We start from the raw sequence: 26473 nt of genomic DNA on the forward strand, positions 1-26473 counted from the left end.
AAATTTATATCTGATAGAGTTTTCTGAGCTCCAGTTGCAAAATGAGACTTTGATCATCGGATGGGATTTCTACAGAAGCTTCTTCTTTTACAGTCTGAAAGAAGTAGCTGTGGTATCTGTCAGACGCGTTTTTGAAATGAAGCCACCGCGCTGCTCTGAAAGACTCTGACTCACCGTTTATTGACAACTTGTTCGGTTGTCAATTTCAGCCACGTATAGCTTGTCCATAAAATCAAGCAAGGTCTGCACACACACACAGTCCCTGCTGCAGTTTGGGATTTAATCCTGGATTTCACTCCTTAGTCAATATATATATGTATAAAAACCCTAACCCTGTTCTTTTGTTGTCTATTATGTCAAAGTGGCAAAGGGATTCTTTAGCACACTTGGTATTGAATCTGTTAAATCTGTTTTTTGTGCTTTTCTCTCTCAGAAGAAGCGGGGAACACGGACACTAGGCCGCCGTCCAACAAAGATAAGGGTTTAGACGTTAAACTTCCAATAAATGAGCATCAGTTTGGTTTAAACTGAGGAAATCATCCTTCTCCTTCAATCACAGGACGGATGGCTGTGAAATCTGTCCCTATACTAGTCCCTAAAGTCTTTCAACATATTTTAGATTCACTTGCTGATACTATTTTCCATGTGTTTCCATTGAGATTTTTAAGATTTATCACGACAATTTTGAATGTCACACCACCAAGTCTGCGCGGTGACAAAAGGATAATGGTGACAACTCATCTTAACATAAGGAACATTTGATTGTAATATATATATGATGTCAAAGTCGTCATTCATCCATTTCTTCCGTGGTGAGCAAGGATGATTTGAAGACGTACAGAACGTGAGCGCCGTGATATACTGAGCTCATGTCTCAGTCAAAAAAAGAGACAAAAATGGTAACCATGGACACTTGACGTATGAAGTTTTCATTTCAGTGTGAATGGGACTGTGGCCCGCGCTTGGTTCAAACCTTACTCCCATATCTAAGAGTGTTTACCGCAAAGAAAAGAAGTCAAGTTGGTCAGTTCCAGTATTCAAGTTCAAGAATTTGAATTTCACTTCAATCCCTCGCACCGAAAGACACGAGCAAAGCCACAGATTTTCATTTAATGGCGTCTTCCATGTCGGGTCAGGCATGAAAAGTTTGGTGATCAGCCTTAAACGTGTTGAGGTGAGTGCACTTTGACCCGCAGGAGTTTCTCAACGTGTTCTGCTGCCACGGAGCAAACAACGTTCATCATGTGTGAGAATTCTCAGAATTTCTGAGTCGCTGAAAGCCGGGAGGGAGAAAATGCATCAAGCGGATTACGAGCTCGGGGAGACTGAAGTTGCTGAAAAATGTTGTCAATTACCCGAGAAAATAATCAGACGAGATGAAATGACCTACAATAATAACGCCCCACTGGGGCAATATCTGCAGACTCCTCGCTGAACACGGGGCAGATGTTCGCTTCACTTCATCAGTGAGCATTTATCTATCTTTTATCCAACACTGTGATGCTGTCAATATTCCACGCTTCCTCAAGATAATCGCTGGTCAATATTTTTCGTGATTGATTAACCCTCTTATGACCTGGATTTATATGGATTTTATGACTGTTGTATTGTCAAAAATGAGTGAGTGCTTCTGCCTCTTTCTGCCACGTCTTCCAAGATAACTTTCAATTTCCATATCTGGCAGTTATTCGATTGGGAATTACGGTACTGAGAAGCTGACGAAACGTGTGACGCGCTGGTGAATCTGTGATTGGACGGTCGTTGCGCGGAAGTCTTCAGATTCCACCGTAATGACAAGTATATGCGCGCAAAGCTCTATTTCTCTGCTTTCTGGTGTCCAATCATCCGTCTTCTATCGCTTTATCCTCCACATGAGGGTCACCCTTGACATACGGGTGAAAGACGGGGTCACACCCTGGACAGATCGCCAATCCTTAGTTCCAAACGGTCGCAGACAGGTTTGCTAACATTTCATTTTCTTTTTGCCTCGTGCAGATGTCAACAATCGAAACACACCAAGCTCCGTGACGCGTCGTTTGTTAATCTTGAATAGATATTAGAGCCACACTTTCATTTTAAGTTTGAAAAGCAACACCGATGCTACAATTTGGTGAGGGGAAATACAAATGAAGTGGGAGGAAATTAAAGTCTCCACGTCCCTGAATAATCGCCTTTGTCTGACCATCACTGTCGAGGTCCCCATCCACGTCCACCATCTCGCAGCGTCAAGGCAAGTCCAACAATATCACATTAATTCCGAATCAAGTTAATAAAGTGGTGACCTCGCAGAGGTCGTGAGCAGCTAATATAAAGGCCTCGGCAGATCCAGTTGATTAAAGACGTGCTTGAGGATTCTTAAGTGAGTGCATTTCATTTCTTATTCTTAATATGACAGAGGAAGAAAAAAAAACCTCGACACAACCTGATGAGAAGATGGAGCACGGTGTCACAGATGAAGGTTGGGGGAAAAAAAGGGAACACAATCAAGATGAGTTTTCTTGATAAAGGAAGTGGAGCTGGAAACCGCCTGAGTGTTCTTTTCATTCCAACTCGAAAAAGAGACGGTGTAGACGGTGAACCAGTGGTGAAAGACTGCTCTTTACCAGCTATTTGGATCAAACGTGTCTCGTCCTGTCAAACCTTGTGATGCTAAGACTGACTGCAGAGTGTAACCGTGGAACAAAAATGACACCATCCGGGGGAGGTTTGTGCTGAAAAACCATAACTCAATTTTCAGCGTAATGGAACTGCATGACTCCTGATCCAAAGCAATTAGGAGGAAATCATTCATCAACTGTCTATTATGGGTTTTTTTTTTCTTCCATTAACCTTCCTGAAGCATAAATACTGACTCAAGACTTCACAATATCAACCCATTTCAATAAATGAACCAACAAATCTGCTCTGTCACAATCATGCACACATCTTCAACCTCACCAAGTATAATGGCACGTTCCCATTATACAGTTCGAGCACCACTCGGTACTTTCTTTAGTAGTGAGGTTCAAAACCAGGGGAGCCGATACTAAAATGTGACGTCCACAGACTGCCGTCCTCCGATTGGTCAGAGTCATGAGCGCGACACAAGAATCAAAGGGAACAATAACGAACTGTAGATCAGTTAAAAAGTCTTAAAAATCCTCAAAACCTGTGTTAATCTCCAACATTTATCAAGGAAATGTCTAAAATCGTGACATATACCAGGAGTCTGGCGTATTTAGCAACAGCACTGCCGAAAGCCGAAGATCGTACGCCCCGTTCAGTCGTACTTGAGTTCAGTGACTGTGTCAAACAGGAAGTACTGAACTAATCTTTGTTTATCAACTGATTCTAATGATTCAGGTCACCAGTTAGTGTGTTTGTGTCGTGTATAAAACAACGCCATGGCAGTTTGGTGCTATGACGACCCCGCCCACACTGAGGAGGTACTATGAAGTAATGGAAAACGACGCGCCGGATACCCGAACCGAGTAGAGTCGAGTACTGCTCGAACTGTACAATGGAAAAGCAGCATTAGTGCATCTCTTTGTCCCTTCCACTTCCACATTAAAGGCTAAAAACACAGTGTTGTGATGATTTGTGGTTCACCTGATACGGCAAACGCTCAAATAAGAGAAGCTTGATTAAGAATAAGCAGGATACTGATCATGACGCAGCTCTCGGGTTAAACGACCTGTAGCTTTAGCAGCATCTTGCTAGTGCTACGTCTTTACGTTAAAGAAGAAATTTCATCCATCCCATTTGTGCTTTGAGGATCTAATTCAGAATTTATGATTTGTGGGGGCAACAAAAAACAAAGAATAACCTAGCAACCACAACATCTCCACACTTGAGAAAACCTTGAAAACCTTTCACAAGTGAACTCAGAAATAATGTCTGCACGTCCGAAACCTCTAACCCTCGATTCCTCGAGCGGTCAGACTTACAGCTCACTGACGCCTCCTCATCCACAGTTTCAGGATCTATACGTCTTGTTTAATAACCTTTAGTAAAAATCAATTCATAATTGACCGTGGATCATTACATTACAAGCACACTTGTTTGTACTGAATGTGCTGTTATGGTGCAGAGATATTCACGGTTACAGCTGATACAGCAAATTCAGAGACACCCAAGAACCAGGAACGCACACACACACACACACACATAACACCTGAAACAAATCTGGACCAGAAAGAAACAAAAAAAATCTACAAAGCGGTGACAAATTGCGTCACTAAGTATAGCACAGAACGAGCAGGGAAACAGGATGGTGCTGCTTTAACTAGGCTGGTCACAAAGCACTGTGTGATGAAAGCTCTTCTAAGCATGTGTGAGGAGGAGGAAAGTTCATCCACATCCGCTGGAGTCTCAGCTGCGCTGGAATAGGATCGACTTTCACTGGATTAGCAAAAAAAAGAGCCAAGCTCAATAACTAACAGGCCTCCTTCTCCTCCAGAGTGAAGCACTGAAATAATGCGGAACATTCTCATGCCTTCTGCTGAATTAAACATGGAGAGAACACTTTTCATCGGGTGCTCGAGCTGCAATAAAGGGAAGAGGGAATATGAAAAGATATACACTTGCACCAGCACACAGGCTCCCCGGAGATCTGCCCAACATTTCCTAACAATTAGAAAGACGTGTCACTGAAGTGGGCGAGACAGGAGAGAGCCTTGCCTCGGCAATGGGCTACGTCGAACAGCGACTGCCGGTTGTTGTTGGGTGAAAGCGGCCAATCACCAGGCAGCTGTGTGGCTCGAGACGGAACTCGAGAAACAATCTCCTCTGAGGATTCGTACATACTGCGCGTACGTGCAGCTTTCATGTCCACTTTCTCACTCCTGTCACTCTCTCAGTCACTTTGTTTCCATGCACAGTTAAAGCTGGGGACACACGACAGCATCACCAGCTGTGTGGACTGATAACGGAAGTAGCCGGGGTATCTAAACAACGATGCCAACGGCGACTCCTCCGTGACTTCGCCCATACTCGTCTCTTCTACAGATCGCGGCGCAGGAAACAGCGACGGCAAGTTTGTTTACTGTCGCTCTGGTGACAGTAAAGTCATTTCAAAATCGGTGTCCTCGGCTTTAGTCGAGCACTTGACTACGTTGTTCGCCTACGCTGCGCTCTCTGCGTTTCCACCTCCACTACACTAGATGGCGATGCGCCCCGTTCAGCTTGACGCGCGACCTATTACGCCACAGACCCAAACGACCGTAGATGACCGTTAGTTGGTGCTAGCGTCTCTCTGTGTCCTCACGTTCATTAACATGGACATTTTTAACATTTCAGCTGTGACATTTTTTCTCACAGCTGTCTCCTCCCTCTGTTTACAGTCTTCTGCTGTTCTGTTGTGTCGCAGGTCAAAGGTCAGCAGCAGGAACTGCGGCGAGTACCACCTGAGAATAAATCCAGCTCTTCCAAGTTACACCAGTTTCGACCAACGTTAAAAATACAGTGGTGTAAATATAGAGCGATTCAAAGTCGGCTACGGACGTTTCCCAATAAGATCCTTTGCTCTCTCATCATCCTCCTCTTCCTCGCGTATACTTCTCACATCAGGTTAAGATGGAGCGAGAGATAAGGTGACTTATCCTCGTCATTTTCTACACATATGACATACGCTGTCGTATACAGTCGAAGCGATTTTCCTGGTATCACATCATTTGGGTGCGTCAGTCCTCGAGGAATCAAATTTAGTACAGTTTCCATGTGTTCTTAGAGTCCGGTTGTGGTCGGACTCACGCGCAAACACATAATTGTTCTGTGTGTGTCATCTTTACACTGTAGCCAAGCAACTGGGATCCACGAGTAACAAATGTGACGGTGTTTCAAACGTTCTCCGTCTCAGGTGGTTTAAAAGAAAATCCTCCGCCTCATGCTCGCAGCAGGGGCTGAGGTTTCACTTTCTCTTTTCTCTTTGTTTTTTTTTTTTTAACTTGAGGTGCCTCTGATGTGAAAAGCGAAGCCCCCGCCAGCCTATTTGGTATTCCCCAGACAGAGCAGTGAGCTACCACCCTCACACTGCTGCTGCTGCTGCATCCTCCTCCTCTCACGCTCTCTCCATTCCAGCCTCGTTCACTCTGACAGAGCCAAGTGACCTGTTCGAGAGCGTCACCTGCTCAGCATGGGGGAGGAGGGGAGTTAGCGGGGGACTGTAACCTCCCGAAAGACGCGAAGGGACTCATGCGACCTGCATGACCATTTAAGCGTCTCGCAAACTTCCTCGACATAAATAAAGGAAGAATTCTCCTAAGTACTTCTCTCTCTCGAGCTAATAAAGTTTCACTGCTGATATCAAGTCTGCACTTGCACTTGTTTTGAGGTCAGATGTGTTTCATAAAAGCCTCATTCAATCTTATTAATGACTCCACTCAGGCGTGGTTCTCGACCACGGTGATTGGGCAGGTTCACAGATAGTTGCATTTCTCAGTTTCTAAAGCGTCCTTCATAACTAATCCGTAACATGTGCTGTTTTATGTATCTAGTGTGTTTTATTGGTGATGTAGTGGTGGGAGAGTTTGAGGGCACAGGCGGATGAAACTGTATTTGGTTTGTCATTGTCACGCCTGGGTCTACAAATTATGGTGGAACTTGTTTGGGGAAGTTCAATTTTTAGGGTGAAGGCACTGATTGTCTTCTTAATCTAGCAATAAATGATATTCTAAATGTGGATGAGACACGCGGTAACACAGGGTTACAAGTTACACAGAATTGTAACCGCATTTTAAACAATTATGTGACACAAAACGTTCATTTGTGCCTCTGTCATCGCCGAAGGAGACAAAGGCACACTATGGTCACGGGAGTAAAGAGCGTCAGTAGCTGTGGATACATGGTGCTTGGTGTGTTTTAAGAATAGTTGCTTCTTGCACCAAGTGGAGAAAGGTTGTTGCTTCCTCAGCAGTCCACGAAAACCTGTTTCCATTACACTTATTTGCATTTACCCTCTATTGAAGTACAAATTCAAGGTGTTTTTGTGTACAACTATGAAAACAAGCCCATGTGGACGTCACATGACAACTAATATCATCCAGGTTTGGCGACTGCTCCCCAACACACATTTATTTCCAGTTTCAGGTGACCACGATGCCACACTGTAGGCCAAAATAAATGAATAAAAATAATCCCTGTGGTATTCTTCTCTGTGTCTTACTTATGCAAACGCCTGAGGATTACCCAGCTCCTGCCAGCGCACACATCACATTTTAGTAGCAGGTTTTAAATGAAGAATTGTGAGCCAAAGTGATGTATAATGAGAAAACTCCAGGTGTGATGTGTTTGACACTGAGGGACATGTTAGAGTGTAGTTCTACCTACGTTTCCGAAAACATCATCTGTCGAGAAGCTAAATATCCCAGAGCAGTCGCACGATGCTCCACATTTCTGTGGAGAGGACGGCGTTCACAGACATAATGAAATGGCTCTGCTTAATTAATTAGCAGATTTTCCACAGGGAATTGTCTTTTTTTTTTTTTCCGTTTTTTGTTTTTTTTATTGGAAATGGGTTGTGCAAAAAACAAAAAAAAAAAATCACGACTGACGCCGAGTTCTCTCGCCGAGGGTGCACGCGCGCAGGCTTCAAGACTTTGGAGCTAATTAGGCGCCAAAGTTGTGATCACAGCAAAGTGAATTATGGCAATGTGAGAAAACCCTGGAGAAACAGTGAGCGGAGGCAAACAGGCCCAGTAGATGTGGATGTGCCAGAGAGGGAGGAAACTCTCCGTGTCTCTTTATTTTTATGGGGAGAATAAGAAACTATTTAGGTCTCATAAGAACAGACACTATTTTCAAATGAATAAATGATCACCACCCGCGTTGAATGGCAGTTTCAATTTGTAGAAAGCCTTTACATTATACGCGGGATTTTATCTCAACTCAAACACAGCACTCGTGCAAACACGTAGCAGTGAAAAGTGGTGCAGCCGCGGCAGCGTCCACTCACGGTGCATTTTAAAATGAAAGTCGAATGTCTGATGAAGATATAACTACAGTATAAACATCTGAATAACTCATTATATTCAAGTGCATTTCAGGTAGGACTTCAAAGTTGTCTGGAAAGCTGCGATAAAAACAATAACAACTGTTAAATGAGCAAAGGAAATCATTAAAATACCAGATGGACGTGATTGTAGGTGTGTAAACAGACCTGTTTACATTCTTTAATGTTTCCCTTTTTTGTGTCTGTACAACATTTTCAAAAAATACTTTTAATGACTCGGACAAAGATGTTTGTTTTTTTTTTATCACCACACTGTTTTACTTTTGATTTTACTCACAGTATTTCTGACTGCAAAATGACTCAAGCCACCGAAACACACACACACACACACACAAACACACACACTGCATTTCAAAAGCAACATTTGGCGCTAAAATGTGTCTAATTTCAAACCACTGATGTTACCCTGGATGTCACTGTAATTCATTTTATTTATTTTCTCACACCCTTCAATAACATACACAAATAAAGACAGAGGCTGTTGAAGTGGTACAAGTTGTTTTACATGAAGTGAAACCCCAATTATGTTACGCTCAATGTAATTCAAACACTTTCTTAGTCAGTTCCTGAGGAAACACTGTTAACAGATGGCAAACTATCCTGAAAAGAGCACATTTGAGCACAATACAACATTTCTGTGGCCGCTATTGTTAATTTTATGCATTTTCCAAGAGATACGTGTTTGATAAATGAATCACAAAACCGATCCCTGGCTCCTGACCTGTGCTTTGACCATTTGGATCATCATCAGTCCTCTAGATATTTTGGGGGACCTCCAGCCCACAATCCAGTCATTGAAGATACATTCACGCAGGTGTGTGTGTGTGTGTGTGTGCAGGTGCCACAAGCACAGACAGATTTATGACAACAAACAGCCAATAGGAGTGTCGAATGGCGGCGGCAGAATCCAAATCAGGGGCGGATGACTGTCCTTCGCGACTGCTCCATCTAATACTCCACCTACCGACGGGGGGTGGAAGTTCAGCACGCGCACTGTCCACTCACACCCAACACGCCCTTTGTGGGCGGTTCCAATAATCTGGACTGCACGCATCATGCAGTATACCAGGGCCTTTAACTTTGCCTCACAGGTTGATCATATGTACAATTAAATTTGGCCCAAACTATTCAAACAACGACGGACGAGTCAGTCACTAATATGTCTGTCCAATCGCCCCAAACTTAGTCCTTGGCGCGTTTTGGGGCGCATTAGCACCGGATTGTTCATATAATCCAATTCCATGTAACATTTTAATGCCAGGTGTACATGGCTGTGTGTTGAGACTAAAAAGCCCATTTATAATTTGGTACTTTCACTCTCAAACTGAGTCCTGTGTACTTTTCCTGGATCCTCATCCCATTACAATTTATAAAAAAGTTGATAGAATTCAAAAGTAACTAAAAAGAAAAAAAGATGAGTCGAACAAACGTGGAAAGTAATAAGGCAACTGTGCTCCAGAAGCATAAAAATCTCCATTCAAACTCGGAATTTAATGAAGCGGCCTCCAAATTAAAAGCTGCGTTGTTGTCTTCAAATGCAGTTTTGCATCGTCACCGAACAACAAACACGCTGTTATCTCAATATTTAATGTTTGCGGAAAGATCTCATTAAAGATAAAGAGAAGCTCCACCTTGTCGCTCCTTCCTATTTTTAACCCGCGGCTTTGGAGCTCAAACAGCGGGAACAAAGAGTCTGAGAGTGTGTGATGTGAATTTCACCTGCTTTTACGTCCTCTCTTGAAGTGTGTTTGGACTGTGTCTCTGTCCAATCGGAGCGCGGAGCGGAAGATGAATCCCGCTCATAGCCTGAAGAGCATTCAGCGGGACACGGGGAAGATGAATAAATGAAACGCAGCAGCCTCCGACAAAGCCGTGAATATGTTTGCCTCGTCAAAAGCGACCCAGATCGGAAACATGAAAAAACACGAGGAGTCATCCTCTTCTCCCTTGCACACAGTCATTATAGCACTCATCGAAGCTGCCCATTATGTAAATAACGGAGGGGGAAAAAGGAGTAACACGTGTGTGTGAGACCGAGCGTTAGGAAAACACACAAACGGTGCGGAAACACAAATAATAATAAAAAAGAAAGGCAGAGGAAAAAGGAAATAAAGGAGGAGGAATGGAGTCACAGAGAAAGAAAAGCACATCTTTTTTTTTTTTAGCCATTAAATGAGTCATTTCTGACTCAGTGTTGAAGTGCCAAGGCTCGCGGTGCGTCATCAACACTGTTACACAACAATAGCAACAATAATAACAACAACGACGACGACATCTACAACGACAACAATCACAACTGGGCTATAGTGACACAATACATTTGTATATATATATATATATATAAATATATATATTTACTGCAGATAGATTGACACCACAGTCAGCCGCGCGTTAGCACAAGTCTGTTTTCGGCGCCTCGTTTCAGCTGAAAACGCCGAGTCATGGCTTTGAACAGTCTCAGACGGCCACTTCTTTTCGTTTGTCTTTCAAACAGGAAGGCAGTTTTTTTTTCGTTTCGAAGCTTAGTTTGCGTTGTTCTGTTTTATTTAAATATATAAAAACACAAACATCGTCATCACACAGCGCGACAAACCACACACACACACACACTTGCAAAGCTGCAGGAACACGGACGTAGCACAGAGCGGCGCCGGTCGCCGTGGTTTCTGTTCGTTTGTTCTCCGCTGTATTTTCTTTTTATGTCATTTTTCTTAGACGCTAAAGAGAAAAAGAAGAAGAAATCCAGCTCCATGATGCAGTTAAAGACGTATTTATCCACAGCGCACGATAACGTTTCCATTCATTAGCTTGGCATCACAACCTCATTCTCTGACTTTTCTTTTAATCCTCCTTTTAATCCTAAAATGACGCTGCCACAGTTGAAGCAGAGAGGATGTAACTGATGGCATCTCTTCATTTATTTATTTATGAATGTTAAGCAGGTAAGTGTTCAGCTGATGGAGGCAATGTTGATTTATTCTGTGGTGAACTGGGCCGGATCTGAATCCTCGCTTCCTCCACCACATCCTCGCTCCCCATTTTCAGCCCCTTGTCTTGTCTCTTCTTCTCCTTTCCTTTTCTTTCTCATCACTCAGACATAAATGGCAGTCCGGGAAATGACCGAGCCGTCTCTCTGCGACTCCATGTCGTCGTCCAGGTACGCGTCCAGCTCTTCTTCGCCGCTGGGACCGCCGCGCATGTGATAGGCGGGTGGCAGCATGTCCCCGCCTCCAAACCTGTCGTACTGCTCCTCCTCTTCTTCTTCCATGCTGTCATCCAGGTCAAACTTCCTCCGCTCGGCTTCGCCCATCTCGCCGCTGAGCAGGATGTCGTGGGCGGAGGACGGGTTGCCGGTGGAGGAGAGGTGGAGATGGTGATGGTGGAAGTCGTTGGCCTTTTCCGTCAGCGTCCCCGTGGCGTCGCAGCCTTCCCGGTACGTGTACATGGGCCCGTTGTTGTTCGCTGCCGTGCCGTTCTTGCCGCCCCCGCTGGTGCCCGTGCCGCCGCTGAACAGCAGGCGCGCTTTGTTGCCGTAGTCGCCGCCGTTGCTCCCGCCGCTGCCCGTCGCTATGGAGTCCCCGCTGCTGGGGTAGCCGCGCCTCTGCTGCCGGCGGCTGCGGGTCAGGAGCACGCCGACGAGCGTGACAACCAACAACAGCGCCAGGAGGGAGCCGATCACGGCGCCCGCCACCATGCCGACGCTGAGTGGATCCTCCAAGGCTTCTGCAGAGGGGATGGAGGGTTGGGTTTGGAAGGAGGGATGGAAAAATGGGTGGAGGAAAAGAAAAAAAAAGGAAGGAGTTGATGGCTGAGTTTTTTTAAAAAGGAGGTCTGGCTCACTCTTTTGGAGGAGGTGTTCACAATCCTTCTGTTGTGAATGTGCTGTAGTGATAGTAGTAGTGTCTTGCAATCCTCTTACAAGTGTGTGGTCATGTTCTCCTCAGTGTAATCCCTCGGTAAGAGAGCAATCAGTCATTGCTGGGATCAGGCTGAATGGGACTCATTCACTCTCTCTCGCAGAGGCTCGTCACATTTTTGCTTTTCACACATGTGTCCAGCTGCTGCTACTCCAGCGTCTTTTTGCCCTGCATCCCCCATCCCCACCCCCCCACCCCCTCTGCCAGCTGGGGTAAAGCCTCTACCAGTGTCACGATCCTTAGTGCTATAGTTGGTGTGAGCCAAGTTTGCCTTTCCACTCTTGTTTCAAGTCGGAGATTGAAACAAAAATGAGAGATGGGTGTACAGCGTCAGCATGGGTCGGAGGAATCGGCCAAGCGGAGCCACATACACACAAACGCAAAAGAACAGACACAAAGGCAGAAGCGGGGTTATTTGAAGAGGGTCAGTGGAAACTAGCACACAGATGTGCTCGGGAAAAGCCACACGTTCTTCCAATCCCCAATTTTTTTTTAATAAACTTCCATTGAAATTGAGTTCTTTTTGCAAACAGCTGGAAGCTAACTGCTACTGCTGCCCTACTTCCTGCAATACTGCATCCTTTATTATATAAAGTCTGCCGATGCCTACACATGGACGGGCAAAGCGGAGGGGTGGGGTAAGGACGAGGAGTAGAATGGGACTGAGCCAAAACCCTACACTTCTTTCACTCAGTCAATTCTTCTATTCTATCCTTCCTCCACATCCTCCGCCCCCAGACCTCTCTTATCAGTCAGCGAGTCAAACCGGAGGCCCGAGTGAGCACCTGCTGTCGACGAGTACTGGGTCCAGATCTCGCTGATTGGCAGCGTACAAAGGTAAAAGGTTCACACTGCGGAGCAAGATGCATGCCGAGACATTTTTAAGAGGATTCTCTGCAGGAGCATGAGCGAGAGAGAAGAGAAGGCCAAGCTCAGACTGTGTAGGATATGTATATGTAGGAGTAATTCATGACGGGCTAAAAACAGTGTCAAACCAGCCGAGGAGAAGAGTTGAGCCTATGGTTCAGAATCACACAAGGCCAGCTAATATTTCCCTTTGCCTCTGAAATAAATACATGCAGATTTTTCTTCTTCTTGTTTTTTTTTTTTTGCGCTGGGGTGCTGCAAGGCCAGTGGAACATGGAGCAGCAGGGACATCAGAGCCCTGTCCTGTTTTATGCAAATAAAAGTGAGGTGCTGCCAGCACTCACTGGCAAACACAGCAGTGAACGCCAATCAAACAATCTGAGCCTGGCTGAAATGAGCACAGTGTGGGGTTACAAGCCGGGGCAGAGCCAGCGAGGCAATGACAAAACCAGTGGGGGGTTGTCATGTCTGCCAGGGGGCCCCCGGAGAAGAGTGGCTTTGATTTATATATAATGTCCATTTTGAGTTTTGTTTCTAACAGGGGAAGTGAATTAATTATGTCAGATTTCCAGTGTGTCAGGTTGTCTAATGATTGTTATGGTGCAAGACATATTCAAATGTTCGTCTGTATGTGGTCAGCATACAGCGATCTTTCATATCAAAGCAGGTTGCATGTCAAGGTATCTCAATGATGGCAGCCGCTAATAACCCTCAATGCCAAGCGTTTACCTGGATAGGACTGTTTGATATTTTATTCTCTATTCTTCTTCTTCTTCTTCATTTTTGCCATGTTTATATGAAATGAAATGTTCAAATGTTCCGGGATCCTGGAAAAAACTGTGCCAAATAAAACACTAATGCTCTATTGAAACATGGCAGTTGTGAGTGATTGATGGAAATTCAATACGTCTGGGCTCCGCAAAAAACAGTATCTGGTTCTAAATCCACATCAGGCTTAAAAGAATACAGAAAAGAAGGACATGTGGAGGAGGTAAACTGAGGAAAGATGAGGGGATTAATAAACTTGGTGAAGGTTTTTGGTAAAACAGAGAAGAGCGGATGATAAGTGAGTCATCGTGAGAGCTCTCAGATTGCTTTCAAACACTTTTGCTCAGGTCTCGCAGGGAAACGCGAGGAGGTGACGCCGGGGTGAGACAGCCGGGTTTGGGAGGCGCGGCTCCTGGGACAGGGTATGATGTCTAAATTAGGGGATGATGTCTAAATTGGGGGGGTCTGCCGATATCCTGGGACAGGGTATGATGTCTAAATTAGGGGGCGTGTGATATCCTGGGACAGGGTATGATGTCTAAATTAGGGGCGTGTCCGATATCCTGGGACAGGGTATGTCTAAATTGAATATTGAAGACCCATATATCCTGGGACAGGGTATGATGTCTAAATTAGGGGACGTGTCCGCCGATATCCTGGGACAGGGAATGATGTCTAAATTAGGGGACGTGTCCGCCGATATCCCAGTGAAGCGTCAGAAGGCATTAAAGACGATGAATCCAACTTCTCCCGTGTCCTCGTTTCCTCTCTCTCTGTAAACTTCCGGACATAGTGTGAAACACCGGGTGCAGGTCAAAACGTTATTTACGGTGCAATTTATATTTTCAGTATCAGTGTTATTTATGAACCGTCTGAGAAAGAGACAGCTGAATAATGGACCTTTGTGGACCGTCTTTGGTAGCTGTCATCCTTCCTGTTAATCAAGTACTTTAATCCTCATTATTCTGTACAGGCTATAAACAGCACTGTTCCGACAAAGGTCCATTAAAGATGGCATGTTCATTCTTCAATAAATTTTGGGTCACGTCCGCGAGCGGATTGGTTTTATCTCCAATTTTCAAAGTCCCGACGTGAGAGAGGAAGACTGATCTTTAAAGCGGGAACAGTGTCTTGTGGCTACGTCTTTCACCATATTGCGAGTGTGTGTGTGTGTGAGACGTTGATTCTCAGCCACTGAGCGATCGGTCTCGTCTAACTGCTGAAAGGAAAGTACGGAGGTGGTCCGTGATGTGTGTGACGCTTCTGTCCCTGCAGTCTTTTGTATGTCATGCTGTCACGGTGCCACGTTTCAAGGCCGAACTGTGTTGACCCGGTGTCACAGTTAGAGCGATCTGTAATCACACTCACGACAAAGTAATAGCCTTGCGCCGCAGCCGTGAATACTGTATTCATCATTGATGGTTGATGGGAGTACTTTTTACCTCCTCACTGACTCACTTCACCCTCTTTCAGTGTAAAATTAGCAGGTACACTCAGGAAGAGAACCAGCTAATAAAGGCTGACTGACATCATTGACAGACTTTCTTTTCTCTGCCTGTAGGTTCCACCTTTGCATTTATTTTGTGATGTCACAAACAAACTGGAGACAAGTGGTACTCTTCCTGTCACGACCCCTGGATGCTATATATATTCTATTTGGACTTTTTGTTGTTCTGTTCTATTTTCACTAGCTCTCTGAAGTGTTTCCTTGTGTGCAGGTTGTCTGGTTCTGTCCCTGCGTCCCTAGTGTATTTAGTGTGTTGGTTTGTTGGTGTATTTGCTAGTTCATGTCACATTTCAGTCCCATTATAATTCTGCTCCATGTTCTTCCGGTATGTGTTTTGACCCTGTTTGTTCATTTGAAATCTGCATTTGTTTTTTTTTTACACACCTGTTACATTTCCATTTTACAGTTCTAGCACTACTGCATGTTCTCCCCGTGTGTGCGTGGGTTCTCTCCGGGGTTCTGCGGCTTCCTCCCGCCGTACAAAAACATACAAATTTGGGGAATTAGGCAAAACTGGACACACTAAATTGACCGTAGGTGTGAGTGTGAGAGCGGATACAATTGTTTTCATCTCCCTCTTGTCCTGTCTCTGCCCCCTTTCTTTTGGGCAGCCCGGGAAAGGGAACTTGCCTTGCAACCCGAGGGTCGCTGGTTCAAATCCCCACCCGGCCAAAAAGGGCTGGGGTACCCCTAAGCAAGGTACCCTACCCCCAATGCTCCCCGGGCGCTACTCAGTGTGGCAGCCCACTGCTCCTAATTCTAGGATGGGTCAAAATGCAGAGGAATACTTTCCCTAAGGGGATTAATAAAAACTAACTTTAACTTTTCTGTCCCCCACCAATCCTCTGCCCCCCATTTTTCCTTTCACCCCCAACAACACAGAGAGGTTCCATCCAGCTCTCTCTGGATCCTCTCGTCAGCATCGCTGTGACGTCCCAGGGTGTGTTGTTTTTTGGCGACGGCAGCCATGTATGCTGTCGCCAAAAACCTCACCAGATAGGCACGTACCAAAAAAACCACCAAGTATTATCCTTAATGGAAAAGCAAAAACGACACGCAGTGACGAGTCGAGCTGAGTAATGAGTCAGAGGCAGAGAGTGAAGATCACAACAAACATTCATGGCTATTAACTCGATAACAGCCAGAGCATTAACAACACAGCTGTCAAACACAAAGAAGATGAAGAAGAAATGAGTGTGTTCACTCAGGTCTTCTGATTCCCACCGATGCTGATCACAGACCAGTCTGTCATTATGCAGGCATGTGACACGGGGAGGGAAATGTCAATCAAACATTCCCTTTGGTGAAATTCCCATCCAATCCCGGACAGAAACTTAGTCAGGAGTTAATATCTCTCCCCTCTCCTCCAGCCTCCTCCTCCTCCTCCTCCTCCTCTTTCTCCCTGTTTAACAGCGACAGACAGCGTCACCTCAGGAAAAACTGCAACTTTAATGTTAAAAGGTTCAGCGAGTGCAAGCAGGGAGAGATCCACCGAGCCAGGAATGAAGAAAAAGTGCGGCTATCATTAGCTCTATATGGCTAAAGCAGTGCCGGAGGGAAGCCAAAACAGGCTAATCATCATTTAACACAAAAGCCAAAGAAGTGAAATTCAAACTTGCCCACTCTCGTGTGGTTTCACACACACACACACACACACACAGCCTCGTCTTTGACTAAGTGGATCATTTCAACAGAGCGCCTATAGCAGTAATTGGCTGCTGTTATTAAAACACTTTGTCAAGTCATCAGACAAATATATGTTATTAAAGCCCTTTATTTACCTTCTCGACCCATCTTTCACCAACATTTTACTCATTACATGAGACATGAGGCACTCCCAGTTCAATAAAGTGTGGCCTATTAAAGTAATTCCGCTTCAATAAATCTTAAGTGAGATGTGTCTTTATTTACCATGACATTAATATGGAACGCACACAACACAATAGCAAAGTTAAAGCTTCAAATGTAATCAAATGTCTGTGTAATTCAGTGAAAGGTGTTGAAGTGAAATGACATCTTTTGTTCTAATTAATTAACATTTTCCCTGTTAGACCCACTTCTTCACTCAGACACCGTCCCGAGGGAATAGTCCAACCTTAGAGGAAATACTCTGCCAAGAGTTGCAGGACAGGATTAAAAATAATCTCACGTGGCCTCGTGCTGCTCTCACAGGAAAGAAATGCTAAGTGACTGCCTCTGGTGAGCCGCTTTCTGACGCCTCCAGTCAAACTGCGGTCCGTGCCACGTTTTTCCTGCCTGATTTTCAACCAAGACTGAAAGAAAACTAACCAAACCTGGTCTGAGCTAGTCAGGAGATCCATCAGATGTATCTGATCAGGACTCAAGTCGCTCACGTCTCCCTTTACCGAGCACGTCATGTTGTAAATGTGTCCATTCGGGCTTGATGCAAAAATGGCTGCCTTTGAAAGGCAAGGTCCCCGAAACGGCTCCGGGTACAAAGTCGTGTGAGGAACCTACTGTAATCCTTCAGATTATCATTATTATTATTATTATTATTATTATTACATCTGTGGCTTTGCGGTCATTTTTGAGTGGGAGTCTGTTGCACGGAGGTCAGGTGTGGTTCTTTTTTATTTATTTTATTTTATTTTTATTTCTACTAACATACTTATGGGTAACGTATTAGCAATTAATGACCACAAATCATCTAAAATGTTACACACTTGACCTTTAAAAAGTCATCTCAAAAAAGGCTGGCTCAAACAACGTGACCACATATTAGTGTCAACTGTATTCCAGTATTTGAGTTTGACATGACACCATGTGACGTTTCATTTAAAAAACAAAACAAAGCGCGTGCTTTGACATCACTTAACTCAAATCTAAAACACTAATGGGATTAGCACTGACAAAAAAGATGATTGACATCACGGTTAAAAATGTTTGCCAAAGAACTCCTGCGATGAAAAAGAAAAAGAAAAGCAGACAAAAAGGCAAAAGTATTGTTGGACAGAAAATAGGCCACGGTTGTCGTGCCGAAGTGCAGAAGGCTGCCTGCATTAAGAAGCACGGTGATACATGTGTCATAGAGTCTGTGTATTAGTGTCATGTACATGAAGGAGATTAAGGACACAGTGAAGGAAGGAGATGAAAACGCTCCGTTTCTACTCCGTTACATTCGCCGCAGTGAGGATAATCTAAATGAGATGATTTGAGGCAAGGTGGAGAAAAAAAGAGTGGAGCAGCCGGGAGAGAAAACACCGTCTGCGGGAAACGCGATGAGTGGAATCTAAATAATCTTTTGTTGATCTCTCTCACCATCACTCTGAGAACTGCACTCGCGCCTCCAAACACGGCTTCAACATATACTGTAATAAGCAACTGTAAAAAAAAAAAAGAGAAGATCCACGGTCGGAATTCTCATCAAAAACAGCTTTTGGTCAAGGACAACACGTATAAAAAAAATGTGCTCATGAATATACAGCAGGCTGCAAACACCGACTTTGTCGGGTTACTCTAAAGCCCGGGATAAAAAAACTCAATATACCAATATCAAGTTTTTCTTATTGCCTCGTCGCAGAGTCGGCGTCTAAACTAAGAGGAAACTCACCGTGAAGCCACACACGCTCTGTTTTGTGAACTCCAGTCGCAACTTCATTATTCTGATCAGTGCTGTGCTGTTGTTGTTGTTTTTTAAAACATCGGCCAGTGTCTGAGGAATCCTTTCTTCATATTATATTAACATTAAGGTCTAAATCATTCACTTCCTGTCGTGGTCATTTTTACGACTGAAAATCATCCTTGTTATTTGTTCCGATCAGGGGTTATGATACGCGATACATGACGCCCAATATTATCACAACAATCACACAGTGATACGTGGCGATATCTGTCTGACTGAAGTATTTTCGCTATTTATTCACAACATAGAGACACAAAGATTAGATTAGATTACTGCCTTCTTTTTGGTCTCCCACACAAGTCACAAACTTCAACTAGTCCAGAATCATCACGAGAACTGCACTCTTCATCACTATCCTTTCGATCACATTTCACGTTAATTCCAAAATCCTGCTTTTCACTTTTAAGGTCATTCATTACCTCGCTCCTCTTTCTGATCTCTTACAGTACATTAGCACACGCACCTGTACTTTAAGGCCGTAATCCCTTTATCTCACTGTTCCTCATCCAGCATACGGAACATTCCACCTTCAAATCCCGTCTGAAAACACACTCATGGAAACTCACTTTGCTCATTTCTCAACATTTTGCTCTAAATTCACATACGGTTGTTTTAATGCGCTTCTTTTTAATTTATGGATTATTCTATGCAGTAATTAGATATAAAACAAAGGGAAATGTTTGGAGTCCTTGTTGTTTATAGGCTATTATGCTATTATTTTACTGGTCTGGCCCACTTGAGATCAAATTGAGTTTGTCACCCATGCCCTACAGCATGCCCTGCATCATCTTTTCACTCTAAATTTGACTCCAATTTACAAAACCTGAGGAAGTTCCCCCTGATGGCCATTGAAGAGAATACAGATTTGATCAGACACTTCCGCATTGGCTTCAGTCTCCATACACACAGATTATGTCTACAGTCTGTTCTTCTAAGAAGCCGTCGTAGCATCAGCTTGCCAGGTAATAAGTATTCACACTTAGCGACGAGGCTGACCTTAGAGGATTATAAATGTCGTGATCATGAAGAATGAAGCGCAGATGGAGAACAGCTTGCTCCCAGAATTGCAGTAAATACTTCTTTTCTTCACCCATCTGGCCAACAAGGTGGAGAAGAACTGTACTGCCGTTTTCTGTCTGAATGCAAGTTTTTATACACTTCCAAACCAGTGTCATAGAATATCATCAGGGTTTTTTTTTTTTTACATCAATCCATTAAAAATGGTTCCCATTTGTCCAGAAATGAACACATTTTACTTGGATACTTAGATTCTACGAAAGAGTATCAGGGCCAAAAACTATTGAAAGAAAGAAAGAAAAAATTAAACAGCAAAAATTCTGAGATTAAAGTCAGAATTCTGAGATTAAATTCAGAATTCTGGGGTTAAAGTCTGAATTTAATCTCTGAGAAAAAAAGTCACAATTCTTAGATTAAAGTCAGAATTTTGAGGAAAAAATCTGAATGTTGAGATTAAAGTCAGAATTATGAAAAAAAAAAGACTAAAGTCAGAATTCTGACTTTAAAGTCAGAATTCTGAGATTTAAGTCAGAATTCTGAGATTGAAATTAGAATTCTGAGAATAAAGTTTTTTACATGTGGCCCTAATACTCTTCTGTGAGATTCTTACATAAAAAAGGATTGCAGTCATGATTGTGAGTATAAGGTGAGCGTCTGGGAGACATGGGCTCATAATCACAGCAGATGTGCACACAGGTGGAGGAGGTGAGGCCAAGGCTCAGTGTTATCACTGTGGGTTGATGGCACCCAGAGGCGAAGCAGACGAGAAAAATGTAGAGCAGGAAGAGGAAATGACAGCAGCCTCTTCACTGACACAGGAATATTCCACCGCTGACTCTGGCCCCATGCACTTCTTTTTTTGTTTTTTTGTTTTTTAAGCACCGCGTCTGTTTTAAGATGTGCTGTTATCTCGAGTAGACAGGTGGAAACAAAATGTAATGAAAGAAACACCGGGTTTCGAACGAGGGACATGCACCAATAAGGGCGATAATGGGTTACAATTTTCCGCTCGACAGCCGCGCATAGGAAAGGTAGTTACACGGCGTCTCGAACACGACACAACTCATGCAGCGTCTGCCTCAATCTGATTAGCATTTATTCATGAACGACAAAAGAGCATTATGCCATTTTCAGGAAAACATGTGTTTTCTTTCTCTATATCTCACTCACACTCTATATCTCACTCACTCACACGTGTATTATCATTACATTATTCATATGGATCATTGAGAATAAGATAAAAAATCTTTAAACACTTCACATTTAGTGGTAACAGAGTTGTTATTTTTGGCTTTCACGTCAGCGTCGGCACAATAACTGACCTATGACTAAGCCTCACTCTCTTTTGGAATAAAACATAAGTGCTGGTGACAAAAAAAAGAAGCAAAAAGCAAAAGGTAAGACATTATTCTTTTTCCTTCCTCTTTGTTGTTTTACAGCGGTTGGCCTGTGTAATGTCGCATTTGCCGGCTCCTTTTTTTTTAATGCTAATTGTTTGAGTTTCTACCGCTGGGTCCGTGACGTTCGGTCACAGAGAAAGAAAGAAAACACAAGGAAAAAAACAATGAAAGACTCTTTTGGCTTTTACAACACTGATGTTGTATTCATAACGAAATTGAAGAATTACATGTTAAAATACAGTATATATATATATATATATATATATATATATATGTATACATATATATATATATATAATTGACCAAATTACAGGGAACCAGAATCTCTTACATATTTATTCTTCTATTTACGCACATGCAGTAAAATAGTATTATTATATCCTATAAACAACGAGGATTCTTTGTTTTACAAAACAAATTAAGAACAACCGAAAATCTTTTGAGAAAAACAACAATATTCAACAATTAAGGCCCAAAACCTTTTGCCACAGACATCTGGGAACTGAAAAATATAGTATTTGACATTAGGATTAGATTAGGATAGATTAGGATTCATCCTACCGGCCGGATTGGACCCTCTTTTGGGCCGGTTCTAGCCCACGGGCCTTACGTTTGACACCACAGGTGTAATTAGTTGCAAAAAATGTTATTACATATTTTAAGTGTCATGAAAAGAATTTTGATTTTGTTGTGAGTGTCCTAATCTTCTATGGTGAACTTTACTTTGAGGGTTTTATTAAGACCCTTATTTTAAGAGCTTCAACTTTCTTAATGACCTGAAAGAAAAGAAAAATCTATGAATCTATCACGTATTCTCTGTATGCCTTATCTGTTATATACATACATACATACATGTATATATACACATATATATACATATACATATATATAAACATATGCATACATATATGTATATGTATATATATGTATATATATATATATATATACACATATATATATATATATACATATATACACATACATACATACATACATACATATATATATACATATATATATATATATATATATATATACACACATATATGTATATATGTGACAGAGGTGTCAAACATACAGCCTGCGGGCCAGAACTGGGCCACTGGAGGGTCCATTCCGGCCAGCAGGTCAAATTAGTAAAAATGTATTATCAAATACTTTATATTACAGTTCCAGACACCTATGAATCTAAAGGTTGTGTGTCTTTGTAGATTCACTGTGATCTTGCACACAAGTTCTTGTTTATCAGTTATCATGTGGTGACCCCTGAACTATGACGAGTTTGTGTGTCGCCGAGATCGACTCGGGACAATGTTTCGTTTCTTAATATAGCTACACGACAAGTCGCACACATAGTGCACACACACACACAGAGACACACACACAGAGTGCAGAGCTTAATTACCCCTTGATTACATAGACAAACTCACACACACACATGCATGTGGACACACAAACACAAAGAGCCAGACAGTCTAATCAGTTACCCCCGATTATCACTGATCTTCACACACACACACACACACACACAGATATATCCAACCAACCATCCCATGTTTCTATTACGATCTGTCATTTCCTCATGTAACCCCTCACTGAGAACATTTTGTTGTGCAGTTTCCGAAAGAAGCATGTGTAAGAAAGAAAGATAGAAAGAAAGAAAGAAAATAAATGGAGTGAAAGTCAGAATAACTTTTTTGAACATCTTGTTTTTGGTATTTCTTGTGGCCTAGCCTCTTGCTGTGCACTCCCTCTCTCTCTCTCTATCTCTCTCTCTCCATCTCCATCTCCGCTGAGACTCTGTGGGTATTAAATGGATGCTTTCTGACAAAGAGGAGGCAGATGTGATGAAAACTAAAGAACACAGTGACAGAGAGAGAGAGGGTGGGAACCAGAGTGTGGATAGACAAATGGATAGAGATGATGGATAGATGGATGGAAGGATGGAAGTTGAGATAAATGGGTGGATTCATCTCTTCCAAGCTCATTACCCCCTTTCACCTTGAAAGCTCGTCTGCGTTGTTTTCTCTCGGCAGAAAAAAAAAACCCCAGACAAACTATCAAACTTACTAAACATGAGCGCGGATATTACATCTGTGCGCATGGGCACACACACATTAAGGCCATTTATTCTTATATATACTGTATACACACACACACACACACACTTACACAGTATAATGAGAGTTGTTGGCCTCCTGCAGAGGTTACGAACTTCAGGAGGTTTTCCCAAATTGCCTCTCCACGTCCCTCTTCAAGTTTTACACCCATTAAACATCCAGCTGCCGCTCACACACACTCACTCACACAAACACAAACATTCACTCGACTTCCGCCCTCCTTCCACCTCCATAACGAGCCTCAGATTGAAATTCAAAAGCACAGGAATCACAGTCACGGCGCAGCCTGCGCCTCTCGCTGTCTGACACATGGCCGTAGGAATGTCAGGCGAGGGAATAAACTGCAGCCAGGAGTTTTACTGAGCGCACATTAACGGCACAGTTGTAAAACGCCGCCATAAAAAAACGCCGCACAAGAACACACAAAACAAATGCAACAGAATGGACCCGACACCACTTGATATTGATTTTTAGTGGATGTACATTCAGCGGAGACATTAGCCGCTGAGCGAGGGGACTAAACTCACTGTTAGACCCGGGTCAGGACCAATCAAGACCGGGGATTTGAGGAGCTTCACAGTGATTCACCCTAACTGTGCAGATGTTGCTTTGTGAAGCATCTGATATTATAAGTTAGTTTTGAATACTACTGTATAGTAGTTTTACTTTTTTGTAGATATCTGATGCAGTGATTTTGAACAGACGGGTACTGAGTCTCGTATTGGATCATCTCTTCCTATTCATTTTAGGATTGATTTTAAAATGTTACTGTTGGTTTTAAAGCTCTTAATGGTTTGGCACCAACATACCTCTCGGAAATTCTTCTTCTTCTTCTTCTGAGGTCTAATAACATGCTGCTTTCAGATTTTAGTGCCAAATTCCAGACTAAAAAGCCAAGGCGATCAGGCCTGTTTCTGTAGCTGCTCCTGAGCTTTGGAACGAGTCACCCATGGAAATGAAATCTGCCCTCACCATTGAACGTTATTTAAATCGCTTTTAAAGACCCACCTCTTCTCCTAGACCTTCACTTCAGGATAAAAAGAAATAGTCAACCCGGACACTTTGATGTGATTTTTTTTTTTACTTCTACTTTATTGATTTTATGTTTTACACCTTTTATGTTGCTGTGCCTTTAAATCTGTAAAGCACTTGGGTCAACCTTGGTTGTTTTTTAAATGTGCTCAAGGCATAAAGTTGGCTTGAATTGACTTTATCCACGTTTTTATGTTGTTTTCCATGTATCTTATCGCCTCACGTGACCTTCTATGCCGATTTATGTATTGTTCTGAACAGCACTGGTGGTTTTAAAGTGCTTTACACACAAAGTTGGATTGGATCCCTTTACTTGCCCTATGGACACGTAGCGTGACTTCGTACCAGACAACGAACAACAACATTCAACAACTGCTGGGGACGGTTATTTTGGTACTATTCCTAATAGAAACGCAAAAAAGTCACGTACCATAGTAAACTGTTCCACTCACAGTGTCAAAACAAGAAGAGGAAGCTGACATGGACTTCTCCCAAAAGCTAACGTGGTTTGTGCAGTGCTACTTACAGGACTGACATCGTCTGGCGTGAATCATCGAAATTATTGTCTAATAAGTCACGCAAAACCTCTTTCCGGGAGGTTCCAGGAGAAGACCTTCGTAGACCCTTTGTAAGATCATCGCTTGTGCACTTTCCGAAAGCATCTGCAAATGTGCGTCATAACTCTTACAAGAGTAGTTGACAGAACTTGACAAGCACATATGGTCTGTACTGTAGCTATAACCTGTCATAAAAACCCAGGCTTATCCACACTGCGCAGCCACTGAGAGGTGCCCGGCAGGAGGCTCCCCACTGTGGACACACACACACCCGCTACATCCACAAAAATAATAAAAATGAAAGCTGCTGCACCCGGTAGCAACCTAGCCTTCAAAGACGACACCCTGCTGCAGTCTCAAGACGGTAATAAATTATTCTTTAATGGGGATAAATCATAATTCTGACATTTTAGGAGAGATGTTGCTTCATCTTTGGTGTCCTCATTAAGCCCTGCTTGTCATGCTGTAGTGTACATTACAGTGTAATATCATTCACTGTGATCGTTTTAATATTTCAGACAGCAGTGAGGCCACCGTTAAAAAAAGGCTAACCCGTTATGCTGTGATGTAAAGGATCTCAAGCTAATCTGCGAATCACTGATAAACAAGGTTGGTTCACGGTTTTCAGTTGGCTCAGTTCACATTCAGAGCCATGAGTTATTATATGTACTTTAAAGGTTTCCTCTTATTCACCCGCTGGTTCTGTGTGTTTTCTTTTTTGTTTGACCCGACAAGGTTACAGTGCAAAACCAAAAAAAGAAAGAAAATCCATCCAAACCTCAATTTGTGCTTGTAATAAAAAGGTTTCCAGACCTTTGAGCCTTTCAGTCTTTTACAAGTTCAAACATGGGGAAACTGGCGGTTTTATTCTCCACTAAAAGACCTGGGAACCTTGTTACAGATGCATATTTTTCATGTGACATCAGCGCCATGGTAACCCACCCCCCCCACCCACACACACACACACACCCCCGCAACCCACATACATAACCCGAGGTGTAATGGAAATGTCTGCTCCCCGTGTTCCTCTACAATCTCCTGCATCATTATAGCGGGCTGTGTGACATCCTCAAGCAGTGGATAATTAGGAAATGTGTTTCTCTTGTAAGATGAGTTCTGTGACCTTAGAAAGGGTCGGGATCCGGATCACTGCTTGTATTAAGAACACTGTCATGCTCACTGCAACTCTCTGCTAGTCACTGCACCGAAGTAACCCTTTAAAACTTATTATAGGTAAAAAAAAAAAATGTGTAAGCCTGATTTAACCAATTACTTTCAAAATGACCATGTAGGGTCAACCTGTTATACACAGAATGCTGTTTTCTTGAAGCTAAGTTTGTCAAGGAGCTGCAGGTTGTCTTATTTTTACACTTTCACGACAGAAGTGTTCTGTTATAACGCGATCTGAGTCTCGCTCATGAGTTGTTTCCCCAAGCGGCTTCTGCTGCTGAAGAACCGCACCACATGTGAGTGCTGGTCACTGGATGCTAGAGTTACACAGTAAGGAGTAAAAGAGCAGGGGAAAAACAAACATCATTTTAGAGATAATCCAGGCCACATTTTCACGGGAAATGCATCAGGCTAGGTACGGCCCGGGTAATAGCTCTCTGTGTTTCTGTGTCTGCAGGGAAACACAAGGTTTTCTGCATCAGTCTCGT

General features: G+C 43.1%; 1 protein-coding gene across 3 annotated transcripts in view; it reads right to left on the reverse strand.

The window, feature by feature from the left end:
• pvrl2l (PVR cell adhesion molecule related 2 like) overlaps positions 1–26473 on the reverse strand; it is a 316943-nt gene that overhangs the window by 97153 nt on the left and 193317 nt on the right. Inside the window, exon 7 of one of the 3 annotated variants that reach the window (XM_044052903.1) lies at positions 10139–11710. The exons of the other annotated variants lie outside the window; for them this stretch is intronic. Within the exon in view, the coding sequence (XP_043908838.1) occupies positions 11079–11710 (632 nt within the window). The 3' untranslated portion in view covers positions 10139–11078. Of the gene's footprint in view, positions 1–10138; positions 11711–26473 lie in introns of those variants that run through there. 3 annotated transcript variants of the gene reach the window in all.

The sequence above is a fragment of the Solea senegalensis genome, linkage group LG20, assembly GCF_019176455.1.
Source record: "Solea senegalensis isolate Sse05_10M linkage group LG20, IFAPA_SoseM_1, whole genome shotgun sequence".
Classification (NCBI taxonomy): Eukaryota; Metazoa; Chordata; class Actinopteri; order Pleuronectiformes; family Soleidae; genus Solea; species Solea senegalensis.